The 26,609-nt window shown below is 38.5% G+C and overlaps 1 protein-coding gene and 1 long non-coding RNA gene across 4 annotated transcripts in view; one reads left to right on the top strand and one right to left on the bottom strand.

The window, feature by feature from the left end:
• Positions 1-6,229: 6,229 nt before the first annotated feature.
• On the bottom strand, positions 6,230-8,319 carry NR0B1 (nuclear receptor subfamily 0 group B member 1). The gene is made up of 2 exons (XM_083819439.1): positions 7,686-8,319; positions 6,230-6,619 (listed from the first exon to the last, which is right to left on the bottom strand). The coding sequence occupies exons 1-2, from the start codon at positions 8,287-8,289 to the stop codon at positions 6,375-6,377; spliced, it is 849 nt and encodes a 282-aa protein (XP_083675565.1). The 5' UTR covers positions 8,290-8,319; the 3' UTR covers positions 6,230-6,374.
• Positions 8,320-8,360: 41 nt separating this feature from the next.
• The window catches only part of LOC310892581, a 39,194-nt gene continuing 20,945 nt past the window's right edge, over positions 8,361-26,609 (top strand). For 2 of the 3 annotated variants that reach the window (XR_014578237.1, XR_014578238.1), the window contains exons 1-2: positions 8,361-10,524; positions 22,186-22,274. This is a non-coding gene — a long non-coding RNA (uncharacterized lncRNA). The remainder of the gene's footprint in view (positions 10,525-22,185; positions 22,275-26,609) is intronic. The other variant, XR_014578239.1, reaches the window with a different exon arrangement.

Below are 26,609 nucleotides of genomic sequence, written 5' to 3'. Positions count from 1 at the left end.
AGATAAGATGAAAAAAAAAAAAAAAAAAAAAAAAAAAAAAAGAGAGAGAGAGACATAAAAGACAAAAGGAAAAAAAAAAAAAAAAAAGCATCCTAGTTCTAGTACTGATCTTTTTGGTCACTTTGTCATTCAGTCCTATGTGCTGACTTCAGTGTCAAAAATAAGAAAAAGATCTGTCAGCTGGGAGATATCTAATCTCTTCCAGAAATGAGGGTGACACCAAAGGCTCCAGGCCTCACTTTACCTAACTGTAGAGACTGATAGCTTAATGTATAATCTGTGTCTAGCCTTTTTCTATAAAGTATGAATCACTGACTCCATCCTAAAACCGGTAAACTGGGATCAAACGCCATCTGGAGGCGCTTGTGCTTCTCCGTTCACTCCAGACAGAGACTAGATGCCCCCATCGACTGGATGTCAAATTTTCAGACAGCTCAGTTTAAGCAAGATGAAAGTCCCCCTATGTGACAAAACAGTGAGTGCTAAGATAACATGAAAGCGCATGATCTTTTTTTTTTTTTACTTTTTTTTCTGAACCTGAAGGTAGTGTCATTTTCCTTATGTAAAATCAGTAAATAACATAAGTACACACAGAAAAACAGGTGTCTGTATGCCATGTGTGCTTGTATAAACATTTGTATGGTTATTTACCTTCATCTAGACACAGTGTGAATATCTAAAAATATTCCGGCCAATTTCACTGCTGACATAAGCAACGAAATGACTACTGATTTATACCAACAATGTGAACGATTTGTAGATTTGCCTGCGGTGCCAGCTAACACGTTATAGCCCTGTGTCTTCACTGTGCTTGTTGATTTAAGGACATTGTTGTCAAAGTTCTTCTACAAGCCTTTAGTGGTTTTAGCTATTGAAACTTAACTGTGTACATTTCAGACTTAAAACTCTAGACTTCCACAATATAAAATGAATATTAAGACTGCTACAACAATATGTGTGTGCAGATCTCAAACTGCATCTCAAAATTTCAAAATGTCCTGATACAGTATTTGCTTACACTGTTCAGGACTTTTATTCAATGAGAGGAAAACAGATTGGCTTTCTGACATTTTATTTTATTTTATTTTATTTTATTCATTTCATTTCATTTCATTTCATTTCATTTCATTTCATTTCATTTCATTTTTATTTATTTTTATTCTGTTGCTGTTTATCACAATGCCCAGAAGATCCACTAGAGGAAGAAGTTCTACCTTTAAAGAGAGATGGAAATGACTGACAGTCTAATAGATTCAAACTGGTATATGAGGCCATTTCATAACAAGAAAATTAAAGTTGTAGAATCATTCCTTTGTGAGCAGAGTTATTGCTCACTAAGCATTACCAGCATTCATAGTCTATCCATATCCACATCAGCAAACTGCTGGGGGAAATTATATATATATATATATATATATATATATATATATATAAACTTGGAAGATTATGAATAAATGCCTTGCCTTTCCTTACCTAAAAGAAACACTCATAACCATACTAACTACAAGTGCAAGCTGGTTTCTAAATTATCCTTTCTCAAATCTCTTCAGAGAAAAGGCTATCACACAGCAGCAACCCCTACCGAATGGTGCTTTGTGATTAGAAGCCAGCTACTGCTGGTGTTACAGCCCTGACCACAAGCAATGGGCAGCTCTGCTGAGGCAGAAGGAAATGTTTTGTGGTATAGCCCTGCTTCTTTCTAGCTGAAGCAGTCAGTGGGAGGACTGCATAATTAAATTGCCTGGGAGGCTGCTTTTAGTTAAATGTCTGTAACATAGTTGAGGGCTGAAAAATGTGCTCAGAAGATTCATGCCCGGGATGACAGGGATAGGGAGCAAATAGAGAAAATACATAAACATTTTTAGAAATCATTTTTATAATTGAACTGGAAAATTACTGGTATGTTTAAGCGAGTGAGGGGAAAAAATCCATGCATAAATAGACAGCTTCCCCTTCACACAATTTTCAAAGAATCCAGCCAAGTATTTTGCCACTCTTTTTGGTGGAAAAAGTGCAGATGCCTTTGATAAATTAAAGCTACTGATTTATATGGCCAGATTACTGTCGTACTGCTGACCTGATCACACAAGATTTACACCTTGTGAGAAACCATATATATATTTCCCCTGTGTCAAACACAGTTATGTGGCAATGTCAAACTGGAGCTGCAGTGTCAGCATTGCCATGGGAAAGGACCCCTCATGTGACCCTTTGAGTCAGGCCGTTCAGGCTTTGAGTCCTGAGTGGGTCTAGCAAAGCAGCTCCCAAGCAACCTTGAGCATGCTCCTGCAGTGCTAAGTACCTGGGAGTGTAGACATTACATGTGGAGCAAAAGAAAATTGACAGGGAGAATCCCCTTCCTTTTGGGAAAAAATAAAATAAAATGAACTTTAGAAACCTGGCCTCATACATTCTCAGATGCTTAATAGAAACTTAAAGACCAAAATCCATGCATGGATCTACACAAGGTGCCCAGGTCTCAGCAGGTTAAGTATGAGGACATGATCACAGTGCCATATTCAGTAATTTTGCAGATACTGTCCAGCCCCACAAACACAAGAAGAGCACAGGTCTCAAGACTGAATCACTCTGAACACAAGCTGCTGAAACAGCTGCAGGGATAATATTTTTCCCCTCCTGCTCGTTCTTCTTTCCAATGGATATGAAAAGCCACGGGGTCACCTGCCTTTGATCTGATACTGAAGGGCAGCAGCAGCGGTGCAACTCCATTCCTGAGACCTATTCTGCCCCTACACATCCCTCTGCAGAGACCTTTTATGGTGCAGAACAGTCACTTTGGAGGGTGCCAGGCGTGGTGGTTCCCAGTCACACAGCTCCATGGGTGCAGAAACACCTCTGCCCTCAGTTTCAGCGGGCAGCCAGTAGGACAGGCACCAGTCACCAGAAGCTGGAAGGGTAGAAAAGGGGACCACGCCAGCCGATGTTATGCTGCTGCCAGCAGAGCTTCGTTCACAGCACAGTGTAGCACTGCTCATCATAAGATGGGACTGGCTGCAAGCTTTGTCTACACCTGCTGCCAGGGACATCCACAGAAATCCTCTCTCGTGTCTCTGAGGTGGCAATAGCCATAGCCATGTAGGACATTCAACTCAGAGTTCACTCACCCTGCGGAGGACAGAGTCAAGGCAGAAAAGTATTTGTCCCAGTAATTCTTCCCAATGAAAACTTGCGCTTTAGAGCACTGACAGGCAAAGGCTCTGGGCAGTGGAGTAGCTTTTCTTACTTCAGCAAGCACTGTATCCTCACAGAAGACTGAGCAGGTTGCTCTTCACTCCTGCACAGCTGCTACTGTGCAGGTGCCAGTGCAGCTCAGGTGCCAGTGGAGGAAAGAGCAAGCCATCTAGTCCCAGCAGGTTGGTGAAGATGCCTGTGTCCTCCTCTGCATCTGCTTCTCGAGTAGGTTCTTCCCTACTCTGCAATATTTTCTGGACTTGATACAGAGTATTCCCACAGGCACCCTTTTGCTCCAGCTCTGGCCTGTTTTGCGAATTATAATCTCTATCCATTTGCTTCCAGTCAGTTCTTGGCACATTGTTTCCATACTAAAATCATACCCTTCCTCACTCTGTTCCTGAATCATGCCGATTTCTTCTCTCCCATTCCTGTGTGGATCCCAAGTTTTTATCTTGGTTTCTCCTATAGGTCTTTTTAAATTCTTTGCATAGTCATTCCTGTTCCTTTGACCTACGAGGAGACACATTTTTGCCAGTTCTCTGCTATGGAAAGGCAAAGAAAGTCTAAATAAATTACTTTTCCCATTCAGATTTCCTATTTACTGTTCCCAGGTGCTTTCATTTGAATAGACAATAGCTAAATGACTAACAGTGCTGCTGGTCCGAGAGAAATATGATAGAGTACACTAAGTTCAAGGTGGATTCATTGTGCACAGAAGCAACATTTTTCATGACAACTTCAGAAAATTGAGTGGAATGCAGAATTTGCTCAGAGAGGGATATTCCTGCTTATCAACCTGGAGATGTAAGCCGGTCCACCTGAGTCATGAAAACTTTTGTGTTCAGTGGCACAATAGATCCAAAACGTCTCAAGGTGACTGTTCAGCTGAAAATCCTTGCCTGTGACCAAGGTTCAGCTATTACAATTCACTGTTATGAGTACTGCCAAGAAGCCTCTTCTGCCACTCAGCAGGAAAGAAAATAAAACTATTTATTTCCATTTTTAAGTGTGAACAGTGTATTATGAAATTCAGTGGTATACAAAGTTGTTTTAATCCAAACCTGTTTAATCTTTTTAGTTTTTACCCAAGATTCATTTGCTGCCACTAACCACTCTTTAAACATTTTATCAACATCCTTAGTGCTTTTGGGAAAAGAGGTTTCTTTATCAGGCATCCTTGAAAGCTAACTATTGTAAACTCATATTGTAACACATACATTTACGTTGCAGAGATACTAGATATGCTCAGAAGCTATTGTAAATTCATGGAACATTTATGCATACAGAGTAAATACTCTCCATATGAATACATTTACATTTGTTATATGTGTGTGCATGCATGTGTGTGTACATGTAAAAGCATTTATTTAACAGAGACTAAGCCTGCTCTTTTTTGGAGTGGTCTGAAGTCTGAACTGGTAGTGACGAGCACCTTACTTACATTCTTTTTGTTCTTTGGAATTCTGGGGAAGCTTCTTAGGACACACAACCCTATCCAGAGTTATGTGAGCACCAGAAGAGCACGCATTTAAGCCACACCATTAGTTTTCAGGAAGGGTGTTGTTTTTGCTGCTTTGATTTGTTTGCTCAGCAATGGTCATCAGTCCATGACGATGTCCTTATTGCTATGACAATACAAACCTCAGTGATAATATTTATGGATGAACTCATCCCCCATGAATGTTTGGCTACCTCTACAGCTGTTTCTACTTTCCACGTTTTATCTGGGTAGGTACAAGACAACGGTCCTCCTTGGGACCGACCTGAGTGCAGGAGTTGAGATTATCCTTTGCGCAAGGTGGCAGCAAAAGAAAGCTCTTAAACACTTCCCTCTCTCCCCTGCACACCTGCTGTTAAGAATGACTGCCTCAGCTATAGTAACTGCATTTTAAAAAACACCTCTTATTGATAGTGGTTAACGTACATGTATATACTTACTGCTTTTACTTTGAGAACACTGTCACTAACAATTCTTTCCCTGTTTCTTTTTACCAATACTCCCCAGGAGAAAAGGGTAACAAGATGCACATGGAGAAAGGTAAGACACAAAACAAATAGGAATTTGTTAAATTCTTGATTTTCCCTTTTTAATTTTAAAATAAAAAGGGATTATTTTTTTCAAAAAAAACCACAACTACTTTGGGAGAAAAGATCAAGTCCAAATCCAAGATTAAAAAAAAAAAAAGTGTAAGCTTGACATTTAATTACGACACCTTCATGCTAGCTGACAAATTCTGATGGACATACCACATGTACACAACATGTCAGCGCAACAACTGTGTATTTCTATAGGAATTAGGTTGAAGAATCAAGCTAACAAAATCCTTACTAGCAAATGCCTAGATGAAAAGCAAAGAAAAGTGTCGAGTCCACACCAGTAGTTCACCACCCTACTCAGCATTTGCTTTTGGGATATTTTTACAGTTGTTATTGTTTGCTTGTTGTTTTGGGGACTCAAGAGTGTATGTGTTTATTTTTTTTTCCCTGAAGCCCAACATGTGTTGAATGGAATGTTTTACCACAAGTTACCCAAGCTTCATTCAAGTTTCATTAAATCTCAAAATATTCATAATATGCTTTCCCTCACATCAAATAAAACGTATTTTCTTTAATACTTCTTACAGACTTCCAGTTTGTTGACTTCAAGTCAATAGAAGTAGTTCACTCACAGCAGTAAGCCTCTGATGGAGCTGGTATTTGAACTATGAGCAGAATTGTGATTACAGTATCCTATCCTAATATCACCAGAACATGCAAAGCAAATGGCTTGTTCATTTCCCACTTCTGCATGCCAACTATGTTTAAAATGTAAACCTAGACTAGTTTGTTGTTGTTGTTTTTTTGTTTTTTTGGGGGGGGGGGCAGAGCAGAGATTACTAACCTTGAAAGTACAATCTAGTATGTGTGATCTTTGTTCAGAGACATGGTAAAAGAATAGCCAGTCGACTTAGGTTATGAACATTCTTTGCAACCTTAAAGCTTACTGTGATGACTGTATTCTTATTCCAAAAACACTGTGTTTAATAAAAAATAATTCCAGAATATAAAGAATATTTTATTATTGAATACAAAAATACTATCTATGTAAAAACAATAAGTTAGTTTATTTACAGTACTTTACACTATTCTGCTCTAGGGCTTCCTTTGCATTGAATTTATTTTCATTATTTTACACACCTTTATAATTTTGCACAAAGCATTTCCAAAAGCATGTCATCCATGTTCACTGCTCCAATAATGGGCCTGAAGAATAGTTCAGCGATCACATTAGCATTAATAGATCTTAACCAGGATAGAACAACATTCAGCTTGGCAAATCTGGCTTCATCACCTCTGTGAATGAGTCTGACATGTTCATTTAGAGCTTGTTGTGCTTCCCTCTGCAGTCCTTCAATATACTGTGTACACTGCAGTCCAGGTAAATCTGAAAAGAAAAATAAATTATTTTGTTTACATAAGTTTCATCTATAAAACATTCAGCTTACAGATTATATTTATCACACAAAGAATGAAACAAATGAAATTGCTAGAGGACTTCTTGCATGCCGATTCAATGAGCCAAATTTTATAGTGTAGCTCAAAATCTTATCATGTTGGTGGTTCAGGACAATCAATACGCTTTGCTATTCAAAAGTGAACTGCAATATTTGCCAAATTCATTTAAATGTTAAAAAGAATTAGCTGATAACAGAAACTTTCACTGAAGAATGCTGTACAAAATGCCTTTGCAGTGACAAGTACAATCTGTAAATAGCTGAGATAATAATATATATATATATTAAAAAAAATTGTTTAATAACTTGTTCACTTCTACAAAAGGCATTACTGTCGTAAGGCATCTTTTGACAACAGTTTCTAAGTAGCTCCAGATAACAAGTGGCAACAAGTATTAACTCCAATATATGATAGAAAGTTTCCGAGTGAACTACACTGAGGGTATTGAGGGAGTGGGAGTAGAGGGATTTTGCTTTTCGGTGCAACAGTGTGAAGGCAGAAGTGCTAAATACAACTTGGTACAGCCATAGTTAGGAAGTGCCACATCCAGCTACCTTCCAGGTAAGTAACTGACATGGTAACCACTTGGTAGAGCTGTTGGAAGTCTTTAGGAGGAGAAACGATGGATGAAAATAAAAAGAAAGAACAGTAATGCAACGCAAAGCCAAACAAGCACTCCCCTGCCGTGGCACACCTGAGAGCCTGAGGTTTGCCCCGCTTTGTCCCCGCTGTGCGGGTGCCGAGCTGTCCGGAGGGGCCGCTGAGCCCCGCCGGCCGGACAGACGGACAGACGGACAGACGGACGGACGGACGGAGCCCCAGGGCGGCTCCAAGCAGGCGGGGAGCGGCGGCTGCCTCCCGGCTTTTCCCGAGCCACTGCCGCGGGCTGGGCATGTTTCATTCCTGGGACAGCGGCCGCGGCCCCACCCCTGGGGGAACTGCGCCCCGCGCCCCTTCTCCGCCACCTCCCTCGGGGGACCCCCGCGGGCACTCACCCGGGTTGAAGAGCACGGTGCCCTTGAGGTACGCGTACTCCTTGGTGCTGATGTCCAGGCTCCAGCACTTGGCCAGGAAGCCCTCGATGGCCTGGATGTCGCCGGCCGACGGCGGGTGCGGCCGCCCCGGCGCCGGTCCCCGAGGCGGGGTGTGCTCGCCCTGCCGCCGGTTGGTGAGGATCCTCTGCAGCATGCTGGGCTCGGCGCTCTCCACCGTCTCGAAGTGCACCCGGTCCTGCGCCAGCCCCAGCACCAGCAGGGGCGCCCAGCAGCTGCGGACCAAGACGAGCTGCTCTTCCAGGGGCAGCTCCTGGAAGCAGGGCACGTTCTGCACGAAGCGCAGCGTCTTCACCAGCACGGCCGAGGCCGCCTTGCACGCCACCTGCGGGCTCTTCAGGGCCACCCGCCGCTGCGAGCCGCACGAACAGCCGCCGCACGCCGGCACCCGCCTCGCCACCGGCACCGGACCCTGCCTCGGACCCTGGCCCGGCGGCGGCTGCCGCCTCTCCGCCTCCGCCTGCTCCTGGCTCTTGAGGATGTTGTAGAGGATGCTGCTGTGCCGCCGGCTGCCCGCGCAGCAGCGGCAGCGCTCCACGCACGCCATGGCACCCGGGGCCGGGGCCGGGGCCGGGGCCGGGGCCGGGGCCGGGGCCGGGGCCGGGGCCGGGGCCGGGGCCGGGGCCGGGGCCGGGGCCGGGGCTGAGCCGCCCGGGAGGAGGCTGCTCGGGGCGGTCGCGGTCCCCGCCGCCTGCGACCGACGGGAGAGGCGCACTGCTCGCCCTCTGCCCGGCTCTTAACTTATTTATAGCCGGCGGCTGGGTGTGCGTGTGTGAGTGCGCGTGTGTGTGTGGTGTGTGTGCAGCCGCTTTGCCCGCGGTTCAAAGGGGCAGACACTCTTTACTGGCTGGAAAAGAGAGAGAGGAGGGAAAAATTAGAAAAGAAAAAAAAAAAAAAAGGAAAAAAAGAAAGCCCTCCTCCTCCTCCCCCCTTTCCCGAGGCAGCGATGCCTAGAGGGAGTCGGCGAGCCGCCCGCCCCTGCCGTCAGGCTCCGAGGTGGCGAGAGGCGACCCCGCACGTCGCGAAATGGCGGCCGGCCCCGCGGGCTGGGGTTGGGGGGGGACACAGACTAACACCAGGGCCGGAACCAGGCGACATCGCCAGCGGTACAAAGGGCTTATTGCCTCTGCTGCCTCCTCGCCTTGATTAACGCCTTAATGCTGCCGTGGGGAAGGGAGGCGGACATGGTCCCCACAGTGTGGGGTTGGGGTCCTGGTGAGGCTCTGTCAGGGGTCCCCGGGGTTGCTGCCTCTGCTGCATGAGATCCTGCATTGAAACTATGTGGATCTCCCGTGAAACCATCCCCCGCGAATAATTCCCTTCCTCTGCTTCGCAGTGCTGCTGTGCATGGCCCATCTTTATGAGGTCCTGATGTTTACATTCTACCTATCCGTTTAAAACGTTTCAATTTTCCCTACAGGCTTGTCATGTCCTGAAGTGAGTATTTCCTCCTCATCTTAGATCTCCACTTCTCTGAGACCCATCTCGTCAGTGTGACATATGGACTCCGAAACAAGAAAATAACTATACCAGGCCTTGATGTTTACACAGGAGGGATAGAGGAATAGTGAATGTCAAAATGTGGTTTTACTCTTGAATGAAAAACTCATTTACTTTCTTAGTTGGACTAACTAAAACTGGGTGCAGCAGAGAACAGTACTTACTCAATACAGTAAGTAAAGAGTTACTTCTTTGTGCCTATATGGGCCAAACCAGAAACATTTTATGCTTTCTGTCAACTAGAAGAACCTTGGCACAGTTTTAGAGAAAGCATCCAGTTTTCAGCAGCCTTCTGTACCTGCTCCATCAATATCTGCTACCAAGGGATGTTTAAATCAATTCTGGACAAACTTCTTTTCTTTCAATAAAAATTTGTAGTTTTTTAAGCAAATACCGCTAACAGCTTTGGGCTTCTTAGGAACATACAAAGTTTAGGCCAGATCTCAGCAATTTCTTTTCCCTATGAAGCTAGTCCTTCTATATCAGCTTACATTGTTATATAGCCATTTCTCTCTTAAGTATTCCTTCACAATTGGAGTCAAAAGGGATATTCTTTACAAAAAAGCACAAAAGGTATATGTGTAATATAAAGCACTGGAGGGTTATTTGCCTTAAGTACACCTTGTTTTCCAAATTCAGATTGTCCAAAATCCTAATTATAATTATCTTTGGTTTTACCTGTAAAATGCATCATATAATTTGTTTGTTTTATTAAAATATTTTTATTAACTTTCCTGGTGTCTCTTAAGCAGTCTTACAGTTTACTAATGCAGGGCTTTCAGATCTTTGTCTAAGGACTCTATCGTTTTTTTTCCACAGACTCAAATATGATAAAGTCTTTTATTGTCTTTGCAGTGGTGGAGAATTGTTACATTGCACCAATGCACTGATATCTACAGTTTGCAGACAGCTGAGTTTTGTCCCTGCAGCAAAAAGCAATCTTTCACTGAACATTCTTGAAGAAAAAAAAATGCTTAGAGTTCAAAAATAAATAAACAAACAAATAAAACTTAAATGTTATGAAGTTTGTCATTCGAATAGTATCATTGGTAACTGGAAAATACTTGTCTAATCATGTAGTATATTTTCCTGCCATTCACAAGTATTTCATGGTACATAAATCAGTGTTTTCTCTACATTGCTATGTTAGATTTTTTTCCTTTCTAGCCTTTTTCCTTCCTTTTTTTTTTTTTTCACTAACTTCCAAGAGAAAACTTGCCACGTTTCAGAAAATGAGCATCCCTAAGCTTTTAGTTGACTTCAGTAGCACTTCTCCCATGAGGTACGTATTATTGGACTGACTGTGGAATCCAATTATGTTTTTTACTAGATTGCAATTTAGAAGGTATCTGTGGGAAAGTATGGTACAGCTGAGATTCAAAGCATTGCCTTTACAGTTTCAAACTTAGACCAGTAGTGGGAACATTCTGTTTATGGGAGGATGCTGCTTGCACCGGGCCATATGTAACTTTTATAGTGAGTCTATAATAGAAATTTTTCCTGATGTAGCAATGTGGATTGCAGGTATTTAATTTTTCAAGACATTTCTCTTTCAAACAAGTCTCAAATGTAGATACAACTCTACTGTCATACAATGACTTTGCTGGCACTTCATTTTTTAAACCAACATATGCAAAAAGGTTTTTTCTTTGATAACTACATCAATATGGGTATCCCATGCTGTAACTGAAACTTGATTTATTATTAAGTGCTAGAAATTGCATTAGTATAGTCAAAAGTGTACCTCTTTCTCTCATAAGTACATTTATGCATTAATTTCTTTCTTTCTAACTCTTAATGTATCAATATACATGGCATTTTATTCAGGGCAGAGCATGTCTTTCCCAATTAAAACATCAAAATGCCCTAGACATATTTAGTAATGTTTCTTAATGCCCTAGACATATTTAGTAATGTTTCTTATGTTGACATTTAGTGATTTGAATAGTCTTTGTTTTTGTGTCGGAGTTTTGCCTATCTAAAGCATTCAAGCTAAACAAAAGGCTGCAAAGCATTCTGTTTAAAAACAAACTGAAAACAGAATCTCTCACAGACAAGTAAATATGTTTTGATGGAAACTACGTGAAAACACATATAGCAAAAAAAAAGTGGATGTGTCTCATTTCTTCTAATTTACCCAGTCCATGTTGTCCAGTCATGAATAGATTTACATCCAAACAAAAGATTGCTTGTTTGTTTATATTCTGTTTTGTTTTTGCCTCAGAGAAAAGCCTTGGATATGAAGGTGATACAGCGCAGTCTTGGCAGTTATACTCTTTCATGTTGCTCTTCAGTGTCTCTGTATTGCCCATTTGGTAGCACACTTGGTTCTCAGCCAGAGGGCAAGACTTCGCTTTCAGAACAAGACCAAACAAGCATTTGGTTTGTGCCGTCAGTGCTTTAGTGCACCATTAGCTTGAGAGAGTGCTTTTTTCCACTGGGGAATTGGATCCTGATGTTCTGTAAATACCTCTTATTCCTCCCTGTGTAAGGGCTGAAAAATGAAATTTGATCTTAAGATGAGATGTAAAACTGAGGGCTCAATTCAGTGATTAGTACAAGCAAAGCTAACTTTTTCTCTGGAAAAAAAAAAGGCATTGAATGTGGAATACTGTTAAGAGTATATGTTTAGTAAGACATCTTTGGTACAAGAGAAGTATTCCATAAAAACAAGGTTTTGGAATTTACATATTTTGTTATGTTTCACACATATATTTCTCACATATATTGAGACTGTCCATTTGTCAGATTGACCACCATTCAGAGTCTCTGTATTTTACTGGGGTGTTTACTTGAAAATGAGTGAGAATTAAGGGAAAAGTGTCATCATTAAGAATGTTTTACCTACACATTTTTTTAGGCGTTCCTGATGGCACTACTGCCTCCTTCCTCAACTTGCAATGGATTCCTTGGGTGGAACAAACTGAGATCCTGACTGATTCTGCCTGAGCCAAAGACAGCTGATCAGTACCAATCAAGGGATGCTGAATGAATTTATAGAGCTTTTACGGCTGCCCTAAGGCTGTGATTTGACTGTTGTTACTGTATTCGACCACCAGCTCACCTAGCAGGATTTGTTTGTTATGGATTAGGATGAGCATGCGGTTATATTCTTATGGAAATAGCTGGACTGCATAATAACATACAGTTTTAGACCTTTACACCAAGTGCTTGAAAGTAGTTGATACCTAATCCAGTAGAATGATGCAAAAGCAGCCATTCAATATATCTTAAACAAATTTAAATCTTCAAAAGGTATTTTTATATTTATTTTTTTTTCTGGTCAGATGAATGCTTTGCAGCATATTGCTCTGAAATTTTGGATCCAGAAGTAGGAATCCTGAATTTGCATTTACTGTTACTGGACCATGCACTTTACTGTCGTCTTTCCATTGGCAGATAACCAACTTAAGGAGACCTTCACACATCCCACACATCTTCTCACCTTCATATGCTAATTTACCTTAGGTAATACAATTAGCTTACAGGGGAAGGCAAAATTAGGGGAAGAGAAGCAATTTTTTTCCGGGGAAAGAAGTTCAGTAACTTCACATAAAAAAAAAAAAAAAAAAAAAAGTAACAGATCTTTGGGCTCAAATAAGTTCGTGTTAATGGGGGTTCTTTGGGCCTCTACTATGTAGAAGAGCTATGTATTCCAGCAATTTAGAACTGAACATTTAAGTATGCTGTTGGGGGTTGGCTGTGTCAATGTTTAAATCTAAGTAATTTCTTTTTTTGGCAAAAGTTGGTTCATATGCTCCCAAACATCTGCCAGTGTAGCATGTTTAAGGGTGCAATCCCATAAGACAGATTTAGCCAGTCTAATAGCTCATTGGAGCTGAAAGAGATGACTTCCAAATATATCTTTGCTGCTGCTGCTTTCCTTGTGCCAGCTCTGGCACTCATCTGACTTCTTGGCGAGCCAAATCCTTTCATTAAGCTGGCTGCATTTTTAGAACAGCCATTACAGGAAAGGTTGCAAAGAAATTAGATACCTTGAAATGTGCTCTCCATGCTTTATTTTCCCCATTGATGCTTTCTGAGGTTCTGCCCAACCTAAAAAGCTGTACAACTCGTGTTATGGCAGCTTTTTTTTTGGCTGAATCAGCAAGAAACTAACCTATCAAAAAAAAATGAATAGCTTTCTGCCAGTTTACTGATCTGAACTCGTTCAGATAAGGATCAGAAGAGTGCCAGAGCAGGTGGAAAGGAGTGGCCTTTCCTCATTTCCAGGAGTGGAAGGAGAGAGGGAAAAGAGCAGGACCACTGCTGAAAGCTCTTATTCCACTTGGTCACCATGTGGAACCCCTCCCTCAGGGGGGACAAAACCCTAAAGCTTGAGAATAGGGGAGAGAGGGCTTTTAGTAATCTTTGTTTTAAAATGAATCTTTTAAACACCACCTGAAATTGAATTGATCTGTACTTTTGCTAATGACACTTGGCTAAGGGGATTGTATTATAAAATATTAGTGTCGAAATAACTTTCAATTACTAACCTTATTACAGTCATTTGCCTCGAGGAATACATTGCTAATAGGGAAAAACAGATGGATAACAAAAAAAAAAAAAGAATCTGGAAAATTAAGTGTTTTAATACATTGTTCAAGGTTGTGGCATAAAGAATAAAATGCATTCTAGCACTGTGGTGGCAATAGGACGCTATGCATCCATTACACAAATTCTGAAGTTGAAATTACTGTATAAATATGTCTGATTGTCTGACACTGACAAGTTCACAAATACATTTACATTTGTGAGTAATATCCAAGGATATGCTCCTAATAAAAATAATTTAAAAAAAAAAATTACGTGCAAATAGTTTTATCAGTTAGCATTCATTTTATGTGGAAATCAATGCGAGGGCTTTTAAAATGCATACATCTTTCCATAGGTTTTAATTGAGACATATTTCACCCAAGATGGGTGTTTGAAAATAGTGTCCTTTTGGTGAATCGGTGATGTAATTTCTCATTAAATCAGGTTCATGTTTTGGTATTATAAAACATACTTATTTCCTTTTTATCATTCTCTGTACATGCACATACATAAATGATTTGTAGGTTTATCATGCAAACTAAAATCTGAATCTCAAATACTTATAATCTTAAAGTAACTTCTGCAGTCCTTTGGCCATGTTCTTTGCTTAAATCACAGTTCACCATGTTTCTAAATTTGTACGTTTTATATAAAATAGGAAAATCATTTGGCATTCTGTTCTGCTGGCAGACAAGATAGACTACATCCTCAGTTTTATCAAAGTAACTGAGCTAGCTTACCCTCTTTAAAGAAAGGATTTTTCTAAACTAGAACATTTCAGCAGAACTTGATTAGGGAGTGATCTGGCCGTTATGTTGGTGCATCTAGTGTACTCACAGTCATTGATAGACCAATGTACCATGAGAAACGCTAACATCTTAACCTACCTCAGCTGCAGCCAGACAATATCCTTGGTTGGTCTGAGATTCAGAGAATCCCGTAAGCTAACCTTGGACTTCCTAAAAGCACTATTTCCGCTGCTATATGCTGAGCTTTTGTTGACTGAAGTGCAATTTCTGCTCATCTCTATGCCTCTGCAGGAAACCATTCAATCGTGTTTCGGATTTAGTGAATATGAAGACTTTGTGGGTTTTTCAGTGATCATGACAGGGGAAGGTAGAGACATTAAACGTTGAGTTAAAAGAGGAGGTGTTTTTGTTTTTTCTTTTGTTTTTACCAAATCATCTGCTGAGGTTTGGGGGGTTTTGTTTGTTTGTTTGTTTTATTTATATATATATATATACTTTTTTAAAAAATTTTTTTTTCTCCCTGGATATCCATGAAAATGGATAGCATTGAACAGAACAGTTACTGAGTAGAAAACCCCTAGACTCCAGTGTCCATACTGGTGGCTTTAGTTCAGAGGAACAAACTACAACGAAATACACACACATTGTTGCTAAGTGAGAAGAACCCATGATGGAGGAGGAATACATGAATGCGTGAAGGAATAGGGCACTGCAAAGAAGGAAGGAAAGTGCCACTGAATGGTGATAGAGTAGTCATAAGATGTACATGCAAGATAGAAAATGAAGTACAGTGAATGGGCATGTTGAGGAAATCTTTAGCTAAGAAAATCAGAATTGGAAATTTTTCAAGTGATGAAAAAATAAAGAAAGAAAAAAAAATAGGGTAGAGCTTGCAGCAGGAGAGAGTCCATTTAGGGACAGACAGAATGAAGACAGTTGTTCCATAGATATGAGATTGACACATATATTTTTCTTTATGCATCTTTTTGTTAAACTGTTGTTGGGGGGTTGGTTTATTTGGTTTTGGAAAAAGTATTGGAAATTGGAATTAGAGAAGAAAGGCATCCTTTTTTTTATTTCTTCCAGCCCATGGAAGCCATACTTCACATAGATTTCTGATTTTTGTGAAATTTCACTAGAATTCCACTATTACATTATTTTCACTAATTTCCCTGTTATCTCAAGGTATGTCTTTCCAGGTTTTGGTTTTGAAGATATTTTTGTCTTAGAAGAGATTCCTTCTTTTGTACCTTCATCATTTATTTTGTTTTCCAGCCATTTATACACCATGCAGAGTATCCACATCAGAAGGACAAAAAAAAAAAAAATCACTAAAATGTCATTGTTGACACTTCATTGTCTCTTTCTTGCATCCAGAAATGTATTCAGTTTAAATCTTTCACTCTTCTCAAGGACATGTTTTCTCTGTACACCTGTAAGATAGTAAATCATATCATTACCTTGGACTTTTAATCTCAGAACTTCAGGAGCATGGTCTGAGAATGAGAAATGAGGATGTTGCTGATTGCAGATGTTAATGTCTGAAACTTTAAGCAATTACATGAGGAATAGTTTAGAGTAAAACAACTATGTTTACTTTTGACTTGAAGTATGAGTTTTAATCTTTTATTAACTGTGTTCTGTCCTCGCAGTAATTCATACATAAAGCATAGAAAGTTTAATCTGATATTTCATAGCTGCTTATTTCTCCTAAAGAAGACTTGAGTGCTTTTTGTTACCACACTTGACAACACAAATCCCTTACACACAATAATCCCAGAAATTCTTTGAGGACCTCCTTTTTCTCTCAGCATTGCTCTTCCCTTCCACCTCCAAACCCCATAGCAGTTCAGTTATTATAATAGTTTCTAAGTTTCCCAAATCTTTGCCAGTGTTTCCTGGTAAGCAAAGAGCAGTTTACTCTGAAGCAGGTCAGGTTATAATTTTAAAATGTAGAGGGAGAATAAACTACCCTTCTGTAACTGAAACTGTGTAAGTGGCTTCTTTCCAAGGTCTTGCTTACCAAGAGATATGAATAGTCTGCTTCCCTGCCATGGTAGATGCTGAACTCCGCCCTGATTCATGGAATTCTTCTCTGATCAGTAGAATTACATTAGTGTCAGAACTGATGTAAAATTGTGGTGCCTTGCACTGCTCAAAGAAAGTCCTCTAAGGTTTTATCCACCCCACAAAATTAAACAAGAGTAGTTTTAATAAGTCTATCAGGAGTATCAATGACATGTTGGAAATGACAGTCAGAGTCCAAGTCCTCGAGGCTGTCAGTGATATCACCTTCATTCCCATGGCTAAATTAAAGCTACAGTAGTTTCACATCTTCATTTTGCTGAGTAGACATACTCCTAATATCTGTTGTTAAATGATTCGATTCAAGTAATAACTACAGCTCCCTGATATTATGAAGCAACATAAAAGGGAAATCCCATGTATTCCTGGCTTATGGTGTCTATGTTGTACTGTGAGACTGTAATTTGGGAAGGATGATACACTACTAAAAGAAAACTAAAAGTATTTTTCCAAAATATTTAAAAGCTGAGGTGATGTGGCTCAAACACCATCATTTCATGTCTCTGTTGCTGACACAGCTGATGTTGAAACAGTTTTATTAAAGACATTACAGGGTCAATGTAAAATCTCTGTGCATATCTAAAGTATTTTGAATGATTTATGTGAGTCCATGGATGTTCATTATGATGATATTCTTTCATGTTTCCATTGACAGGCAGAACAATGTCACCGGTAATGTCCAAAATAAATTATATCATCATAAAACTGGACCTTAAATGCAACAAAATTAAATTTAAGGTAACTCTTAAAGTTTGACAATTAAGGAAAGTTAAAGGACATATTTCAAGCAGCACTTGACACTCTAAATTGCCCTGTTCTCAGTAAGTGTTGACATGCAGTAGGCTTTGTGACACAGAAACATACATATCATCTGTAATCTATGCTACAAGTGCAAGTGGAAGAATGTAGTGAGAGAGCTTATTCTTAATTCTCTCACCTTGTCTGGTTTACAGGTACTCTGTATTAATACACTGTTTTCAATGCCACCCGTCTCAGAGTACTGCAGTTTTCTGTACCAGGCATGTGCTGTTTTCTGTAGCTATCAAAAGATTCTCTTCAGTAAGAGTTCATGTGTAAGTACTCATTATCTCCAGCAATTCTGCAGCTGGCCCCAATGAAAATACAGACTGCTTATGGATTTCCTGATAGTCTGCTTTTATATTGTCGTTTATGTAGAAAGATGATAAGTAAAGACTGAGATAAGAGTGCCATTGTGCTTAGGAGCTCTATAACTAGTAGTAAGAGACTGCCAGCAGTTCAGAAGATGGATTATCACAACTAACTGAAAAGAATCAAAGCCAGAGAGGGCAAGAGGTGAAATGATTTCTCCGATATTATTTATCAGATCAAAAAACAGAATTAGGAAAGAAAACCACCAGTGGAATTAAGGCTTTGTTTAAGCCAAAAACAAATTTCCCGCTAGATTCAATAAGGCTAGGTTTCATCCCACGTATTAAAACTTCCGTGCTTTATCATTCCCTGTACTACACCAGGCCTAGCATACACCTTGATTTTAAAATATCATATGCCATATGCAATACAGAGATTATGATTTTTTTTCTGGATATACAAAAACAAATTGGAAACTTGTTTCTCTTATGAGCTGAAATAGAGGTCATCCAATTCCTTCATCAATGAAGCATTGAAAAATGCAAGCACTATTCACAAAGGCCTGAATCATGCTGGCTGTAGATCAAAGAACCACTTTCAGAGAAATAGCAGAAGTTAACATCAATAGAGCAGTCAACATTTCTAGTACCAACATCAGGAACATTACTGGTCCTCTTTGTCCTCCACTGATGATGTGTCAGGCCCCTTTCCACCCAGTAAATATTCCAGGCCAGATTAAATTCTGCAATATTTCTCCTTCCACTTTCCTTAATCTTGTTTGTTTCTTTGCATTGGTGTTTTCATGCACATGGTTGTGCTCTAAATCCTGATTTTTCTCTGAAATTGCTTGTGTAGCAATTAAATTGTTTATCTGTTGTTTTGTATGTTTGTTTGTTTGTTTTGTTTCCCTATGCTTCCCTAGCGCTAGGCTTTATCTAGTATATACTAAATCCATATTCATCTTTACTCTAACCAGAGTGTTAAGTTCATTTTAAGTAAAGGGTAATTTACTAAAATAAAATAAAGTATTTTCTTGTACATTCTCACTCATTTTAATTGGATGCTTTCCACCCTGGTAGTATTGCTTTTTATCTGGTAATGGACGTATTTCTATAGCTGACAAGTTGCAGCACTCGTAGCACTGCTGGCAAAGCCTGGTTGCATGCACATTGTTCTTTTACTGCTTACAAAAGTTTATCGTCCATATGAGGACCAGGTCTGCATTTGCACACAAATTGTGTAAATTCTGCTGCACAGGGACTGATTAGAAATGAAGGTGGCAAAGCTTCAGCAGCTACGCTGAGCAGCAAGTACAAGCTCTTCTATGTCATGGAGTCCTGGTGCCACTAAGCATCAAGCCTGTGCACTGAAATTTTCTTTCCACAGAAATCAAAGCACTAGAGATGAGGGGATGGATTAGGATTGGCACATGTCTTGATACATCCTTACCATGCCTTGGATTCAGGGTGCGGCTGGAGTATGTATCCACATTAAAGACCTTGAAGACACTCTTGGCATCTCAAAGTTCAGATGACAAAGCCTACAGCTTCCTCTGTGTTCTTTGATGATAGAGCTTATTTTTATTAAAAGCAATATAACTGTCTTGTTTATATGCCTTGTACACTTCAGTATTCAGTCTTGCTTCTCCTGCTCCCATTCTCTGTCTTCACAGCACTTCATTATTAGAGGATTTTTGACTGGATTTTATTTTTAGTTTTCTAAAAAATGTTCATATATTTTGTACATAATTTCATACACATATACAGATATATATATACACCTTTAAAGATGTATAGATGAAATACATTTCATTTGAGTGTACCTTTTTCCTGCAGAGTTCTCACCTTTGAAAATCTTCGTTTTTCTTTCTCTTTATAAAGGCTGGATTTTGCCATGTCTAGTAACCTATGCTCCATAACTTTCGTCTGAAATCTTTAGTATGATTTATGCTGAAAAGGACATAAGGGAAGCAGCAGGTAGCTTGGAATCTGTTTATGCAGTTTCATATGGTATAATTAGCATTCAATTTTATCTCTGCACACAATAGTTAGATCATACTAGGCAGATTAATGAGGCAAATTCACTATTTCTTTGTATTTAGTTTATAATTATTTTTTTTTCTCATTTTAACCTCTCCTCTGAAGGAAAATATGTAATGATATGAACCAAACTTTGTTATGAAAAATGTAAACAGAAAAAACAGATTGTTCCTATATTCAGGTTTGGGGAGAATAAAGGCCATATGCTTTAGTTAGTCTCCATGCAAAGAGCAAATGAAACAACTTCTTTTTCTTTTCATTGGATATAAACCTCTGGGTGAGATTGTTGTACGTCACAGGGCAAAAATAAGGGTATAATTATGAGATATTGAATAACAAAAATAATTTATTTTCCTCTGTGTCTCTACACAAGAAAGGGTTTGGCTCTGTCCCACTGTTCTGTCCTGAGCATGGACTGCTCTCTTAGTGATGCAGATAACTAGACTAGAAGCCTAGAAGAACTCTTCTCCCTCCAAGCTCGTTTATACTTAATTTGCAGCCCCTGGCCTTTTCCTTACTTTTAAGATGGGTCCTCTCTGCATGCTTGTCCAAAAAAAAAAAAAAATGGTCTGTCTGCTTCTTATTAATGTAAATGTAGTTGTCTTGTTAGAAAACCTGTGTAATTAGGATTGTTCATTTTTACTAGATCAACTCAACTAGAATGATATGTGTAACAAATACTGTTCGTAGGCTTTGCAGAAAGTATTGTGAAAAACCCCCCTTTTTCTTTTTGAGTTACACATATTTTCTTCCTGGAATTTGACTTAAAAGATCTAGAGGTAACCAGAAAACAAAGCAAGACAGCAACTTTATTTTCAGCCTCCTCTTTCCTTATGATTTCTATTTCAGGGTTCTGTGTACCTTTCATTGCTCAGGCTTGATTTTTCCCATTTTGTTCCAGCCAGGCCTAACACAACCCAACTCAAAAACAGTTGTCTTAACACAATATGGAGAGTCTTTTTCTTTTTTTATTTCTTTTTTTTTTTTCCCAGAAAAATTGGAGATATGCAGAATATATCATGCATCTATGTTAAGGCAGGACTGCAGTATATGTTTCACCTAGTGTCACAAACAATATCTTACTAAATAATGAACAGGAGAAGCCCTTTCTCCAGAAAATGTGTAAGACAATGCAGATGTGGTTAGACTGTGTCATTTCAAAATAAACAGCAGGCAGTTTTTCCTGATATACAACAGCTGACTGATATCAGTTCTATTTGCTATCATTACTATTAAAAGAATGGTCTATTAGGACTTTTCTTTCCCCAAGAGAACCCTAAGTAAAAGCTCCAAGGACACTTCCAAATAGACTGTAATAGTTCAGACATTCTTATCAGCAGCACATTATGAAACTGTGCTAGCTTTCTCTTACTTTTCTGACAAGTCAGGTTTTTCTCATAACATTAGCAAAGGAAGGGCAGATTCTCTGCATGTAACTCCATAAACAGCAATGCCACCAAACTGCATGGCATTAGCATATACGCAGCTTTTCTGCTGTACCCAGGCTTCTGTCCCTATTTTCCATAAGTAACCTGTTGAAATTCCTTTGTAGAGAAGAATCTGTCCATAGTCTAACAAAAGCTGCAGCTGATTCATTAGAGGGTGGTATGCCTCCTAAAATACAATTAGGTGCTTGTGGTCTTAATGATGAGACATTTAGAAGAAATATAGCCAGTAGAGTATAAATACATTGCCAATAGAGTATAAATAGCTCAGTATCTATATAAAAAGGAGGTAAAATCAGTCCCTCCTTATTCAAACTAATACATCCTGGAATTCTACTGCCTCTCTTTATTATTATTATTATTATTATTATTATTAATTTTACTGAAAATCAGAGCCTCAGTGTGTTAATTGCTTAATTGCCTTTAATTCATTAGTTACTTGTTATAAGTTAGTGACTGACAAAACGTGTTTTCTCATTATTGTTTATAACATATTGCAGAAGGAGAAATAGGTGCATGTGTTTTATCTAGTGTTCCAAGCAAGTTAACAACTTGGATTAATGATAGAGAAATTTCATGTTTCTAACTGTATAAGCCCTTCATATGTTCATAAATAGTATTTCAGAGTAGATCATCAAAGTCTTAACTATGCCAAATCCTGCACTATTAGGACTATAGTCTCCTTGTCTTTGGAAAATAATAGCAGATAGTTTAAACTGTATCTGCTGTAGAATGGCATTAAAATCAAATTTGTCCACCAGTTTAGGAATCAGAATTTAAGCAGTAGAAGAGGCAAATAAACGCTTCTTACGTGTTGGAGTCACTTCATTCCATACTGCATGAACTGTGTATAAAATCACATTTTTTTCGATTAACTTGCAGAGCTCTTTGCTGAATCACATAAATTTCTGTTGCACCACATTCATTGGTTTTATGACACAGTTCTTTGAGTGATTTTTTTCATTTCTTTTTACTTCAGATTCACCTTTTTGTATGCCCTCTTCTGTGACATTCATTGGACAACAGAAGTATGGTACTTAAGAACTGCACCACAGGGCACAAAGACAGGTAAGGTGAAGGGAAACATGTTATAGCTCTACATTACAACAACAATATAATGTTTCAGCATATTAACAATGATATTTTTAGACTGCAGTTTCTGGTATTTAATTGTCAGTCTAATGGTTTCAAATATACCACACAGACACATACTGTCATATGCAATTATACTTTGATGTGCTCTAAAGGTAGAAGAGTAAAGGTTCAGAGATTGTAATTACAAATTAGACTGATATGTTTTCTTTATGAAAAAGCAGTCACTCAAAGCAGGCACATAATTAAAATATGATACTGCTTATTTTTTTTTTTTAATTATAGGTTTATGTGGCAATTCATGGATTTATAGAAGTGTAGACCACTGTCCAGAGGAGTTTATAGCAATTATTACAGGTGTCCCAGGCTACTCTGGCTCTGCTGGTATAAATGGAGCTTTGCATAGATACTGTGCATGACTGTTCCTAAATTCCTGCGACTTTCATTGTCTTCATCATCTTAACATAAGGTGAGACTAGGTCTCTGTTGGTGATACTGTCTTTTTCTTTGTAGCTCAGCAAAGAAAAAAGTATTTTGTATCCAGCTCCATTATTGTTCGGTTTACTTGATTTCTTTGATTTAGTGATTGTAGTGAGAGATTTGAGAGTTTAATTTTCTGAGATTTAAGATGGCTACCCTCAGCTCAGGAACATCAGCAGAACAGTTCTTCTTGTAACTCACTGTCTATGATTTGACTGTCCAAAAACCAAAAATGTTCATAACTTTGTGCACCTAAAAAAGGGGATTTTGTCTAAAGAAAAGTTTGTTTATTAAAAGTTCCATCTATGACCTTTAAAAGCATGACATACATTATTCAGAAAGCATAGAACAATGACAAGCCAAGCGTTCGTCTCACTAAAAGCACTTTTTTTTCTGAAATGATTTCATAATAACAAAATCTGAAGGGCAATAGAAATATAATGTTCCTCAGAGAGGAAAAAAAAAAAAGGCATTGTTTAACAAAAGTGCTGCCACTGCATTAAAAGAATTCAAGAAACTCACAATAATATAATAATAAATTACAATTGCCTATTGTGCTTTCCTAATGACACTTTATTTATTTCTGTTTACCACCTGTATCATCCTCTGTTTGCCATAACATGTTGTATTTTTTTCTTATGTGTTAATGGTTTGTAGACAATCATCATCTGAAAACATAAGGATTTTTTCTCCGTTTATATTTCTGATATTTTTTCTTCACACAAACAAAACAAGAATTACGGATATACAAACTCTAAGTGTTATAGCTGTTAACTTGATTATAAATGTCCATACATTTGGCTTGATAAAAAATTGGTGCTATAAGTTTCGTATTTCAAATTAACATGTTCTGCTGTGCTATAGAAATGATGGATCCGTGTGGCATTATGTGGTTTATCAACGTGACGTTGCAGAGTTCATTTTAGAAATGCAGAGAATTGAAAAGAGGTAAAATGAAACACTATTCTATTTCCATTTTAGCACTTAATTTAAAACTATAGTCTGGAACACAGCAAAATGGGACTATTATCCTGGTGAATTAAATATTAACTTTGATTAACTTTATGCTGCTGTACCACTTAATCCTTGACATTGACCTACTTTTCTCAAGTTATTGTGTAGAGACTTATATCCTTGTTGTTTGGGGGGGGAAATGTCATACTGTTATAGCGGCCTGTAATTAAAACAGCTCACATTTATTGAAAGTTTTACCTTCAACTGTGTTAACTCCTTACAAGCTTGTGAGGAGGTTTGCAAGCAGCAGCTTATTTTAAGCTGATATCAAGTCTAAATTAAGGTCATATTCAATGCAAACATAATGATAGAATTGAATGCCATATTAGCAGAACACTGGTGTAGGACAGTGGAGATGTCTGTTCATTTCCCAGCATGGACGACAGATACTCTGACTGACCTTGGATAAAACAGTCTGTCTCAGATTTCAATTTCCCGTCTGTGAAAGGGGACTAATATCTTCCTACCACAGAGGCATCCTTTGCAAATGTTTATTCATGACAGTGAGACAGTTACCTAGTGAGGTTTATAAGATACTACAGAGTTTCAGCAGCTGTAATGCCAGACGTTCGCAGAGGTTATGGATAGAATGCCTAGGAAGGAGGCATTCCAGCTACAGGTTGCTCTGGTTCAGCACTGTTCAATTCTGTGTTGTTTTTTGTTTGTTTGTTTGCTTGCTTCATCTTTATTTATATTCATACTAAATGGTTCATTTTTTTTTTTTGTTTATTTCTTTGTTTGATAGTCATTGACTCTAGCACTTTCTGTTCCCTGTTTCTCAGTTGTATTTGCATTTACTCTCACTGACGGTTTGTTAACTCTACAAATGTACACTTAACTCACACACAGCTGCTGATATGTGTAAGACAGTGGTAGCTAATGCAAGTGACTAGAAATCAGCTTTTCAGTAGGTAATCCCCTGCCTTTCAAAGGCATCAGTCAAGAATTTTGACCTCCAAGCACAATAGCTTTTTTGAAATGCAGGGTTTCTTTTTTTGTTGTTTCCAGACCATTTCTCTAAACATCCCCAAGTTTTAGCTACTATGCAGAATCCATCTGCTGGATTTTTTTCTTAATTTTTTTTAACTTTCTCTTTTGGGTGGTCAGCATCTTGGAGAGCAAGAGCTGCAAGAGGATGAGAGATGCTAGATGCTATTTTTGGCATAAGAAAGTTATGATGATATATAAAATACAAGGGGTCATACTAATATAAGACTCAACTGGTAGCAAACCATCCATAAAAGGTGTTCCATACAAAGCCCAGTTACGGAGGTGAAGTTAAACCTAAATATTACCACACTGCAGAATTAGATTGTAATTCAAAAGTGTGCTTATTTTCAGGCTTTGTTAGTAGCTCCTGGTCACCAATCTAATTATGTTTCAAAGAATATAAAAGGGCAACTATGAGCATCTTGTGGTAACAGTTAAAGGGGTCATGTATAGGCATCCAAATATAAAAGTATGGCTTTATAAACTACACTCTAAGCAGGAAAACGTGTTATGCCTTTTGCTTGGTAAATTATTGCTTTCATACAGTGCTGAAGACTTATCTCATTTTTCAGCAGTGTTACAACTAGGTACATGTTAGTCTGTCAGTGTAGGTCAGAAATAACCCACACTAGAAAGAGGGAAGCTGAGAGGAAAGTAGATACTTTTTTTTTCACGATGTTTTCTTCTTTGTTGACTTTAGGTATAAACCATTACAGTCTTTTCTCTAAAACATTTGAAACTAAGAATTGGGACTACGTCTGAAAGCTGAAAATCACAGGTTTCATAGAGGGTTTCTAACTGGAGCTACATTTCTGAATTATGCATTAGTAATGTCCAAAGAAAAAGATACATTAATTACAGAAAATTCAGTTACTGATCTCTACAGACCTTTGGTTTTCGTTAACCTTTCTTTTTAAGCATTACAAGCAAATCTAGGAAAGGTTCATATCTTGCCATAGACAAAGGTGAAAGATAATGTTCCCAGATGCATAAGATGGCTCTAAATGTAGTTGACAATGGATAACCTCAACAGATCCCTTTCTTAGTTGCTCTTTATGACTGTAAAATTTTCTCTCATTTGTGAGGCAAAAGATGTCATGGGTCATTGTGATATCTGTGGTTCGTATTGCTCATGAGCTGCCAGTAGGACACAAGAAGAGGTTGGGCTGAAATATTTTATGTTGTTGTGTAAGAATTTCTACTGTTTAATATTTGCATACTGTAACTGATTGGTACTTTGGGGTATTTTCCCCTTAGACTGTGTGCTTATAATGAGAAAAACATTCAGTAGACTTTCTGAAGGAAGCATAGTTCAAGGTGAAATTCTGCTAAAAAGAAAGACTGCATTAAAAATAACACTATATTCAACAGCTCAGTCCTATGTGCATTTAATCACAGCTGTAGAGATGAGTGTTAATGTTAATCCAGTACTGCCTTTAGTTCCTAATAGTGCTTTAAGAATTTCATACCTGTCAGAGAACAAGAGATCTACTAACACATTAATAGCCCTAGGCATTCCTTAAGTTATTGCTATCAGTCTCATAATTCACACCTTTAGACTTCCGTGAAAACATGTTAACAGATGGCAGTATTTGCACAACAAACTGTTATGTCAATAGTTATGTCAACAGTTTTTTGACAATGTCAAAAATATCATTGTTTCATTTTAAATAAAGTATGGAACTAAGAAAAAAAGAAAGAGAAAAAAGAAAAAAATAGAAAATAGAAAATAAAAAGAAAAAAGAAAAAAGAAAAAAGAAAAAAGAAAAAAGAAAAAAGAAAAAAGAAAAAAGAAAAAAGAAAAAAGAAAAAAGAAAAAAGAAAAAA

Source organism: Anser anser (genome assembly GCF_964211835.1).
Source record: "Anser anser genome assembly, chromosome: 1".
In the NCBI taxonomy this organism is placed as follows: domain Eukaryota; kingdom Metazoa; phylum Chordata; class Aves; order Anseriformes; family Anatidae; genus Anser; species Anser anser.
This window is presented reverse-complemented; position numbering and strand designations above follow the sequence as displayed.

Excerpts from the sequence above, each read along its gene's own strand:
- NR0B1 (XM_083819439.1), bottom strand. The coding sequence starts at position 8,289 with ATGGCGTGCGTGGAGCGCTGCCGCTGCTGCGCGGGCAGCCGGCGGCAC. Across the intron at positions 6,620-7,685 it reads CACCGTGCTCTTCAACCCGG|ATTTACCTGGACTGCAGTGT; the intron begins GTGAGTGCCCGC and ends TTTTCTTTTCAG.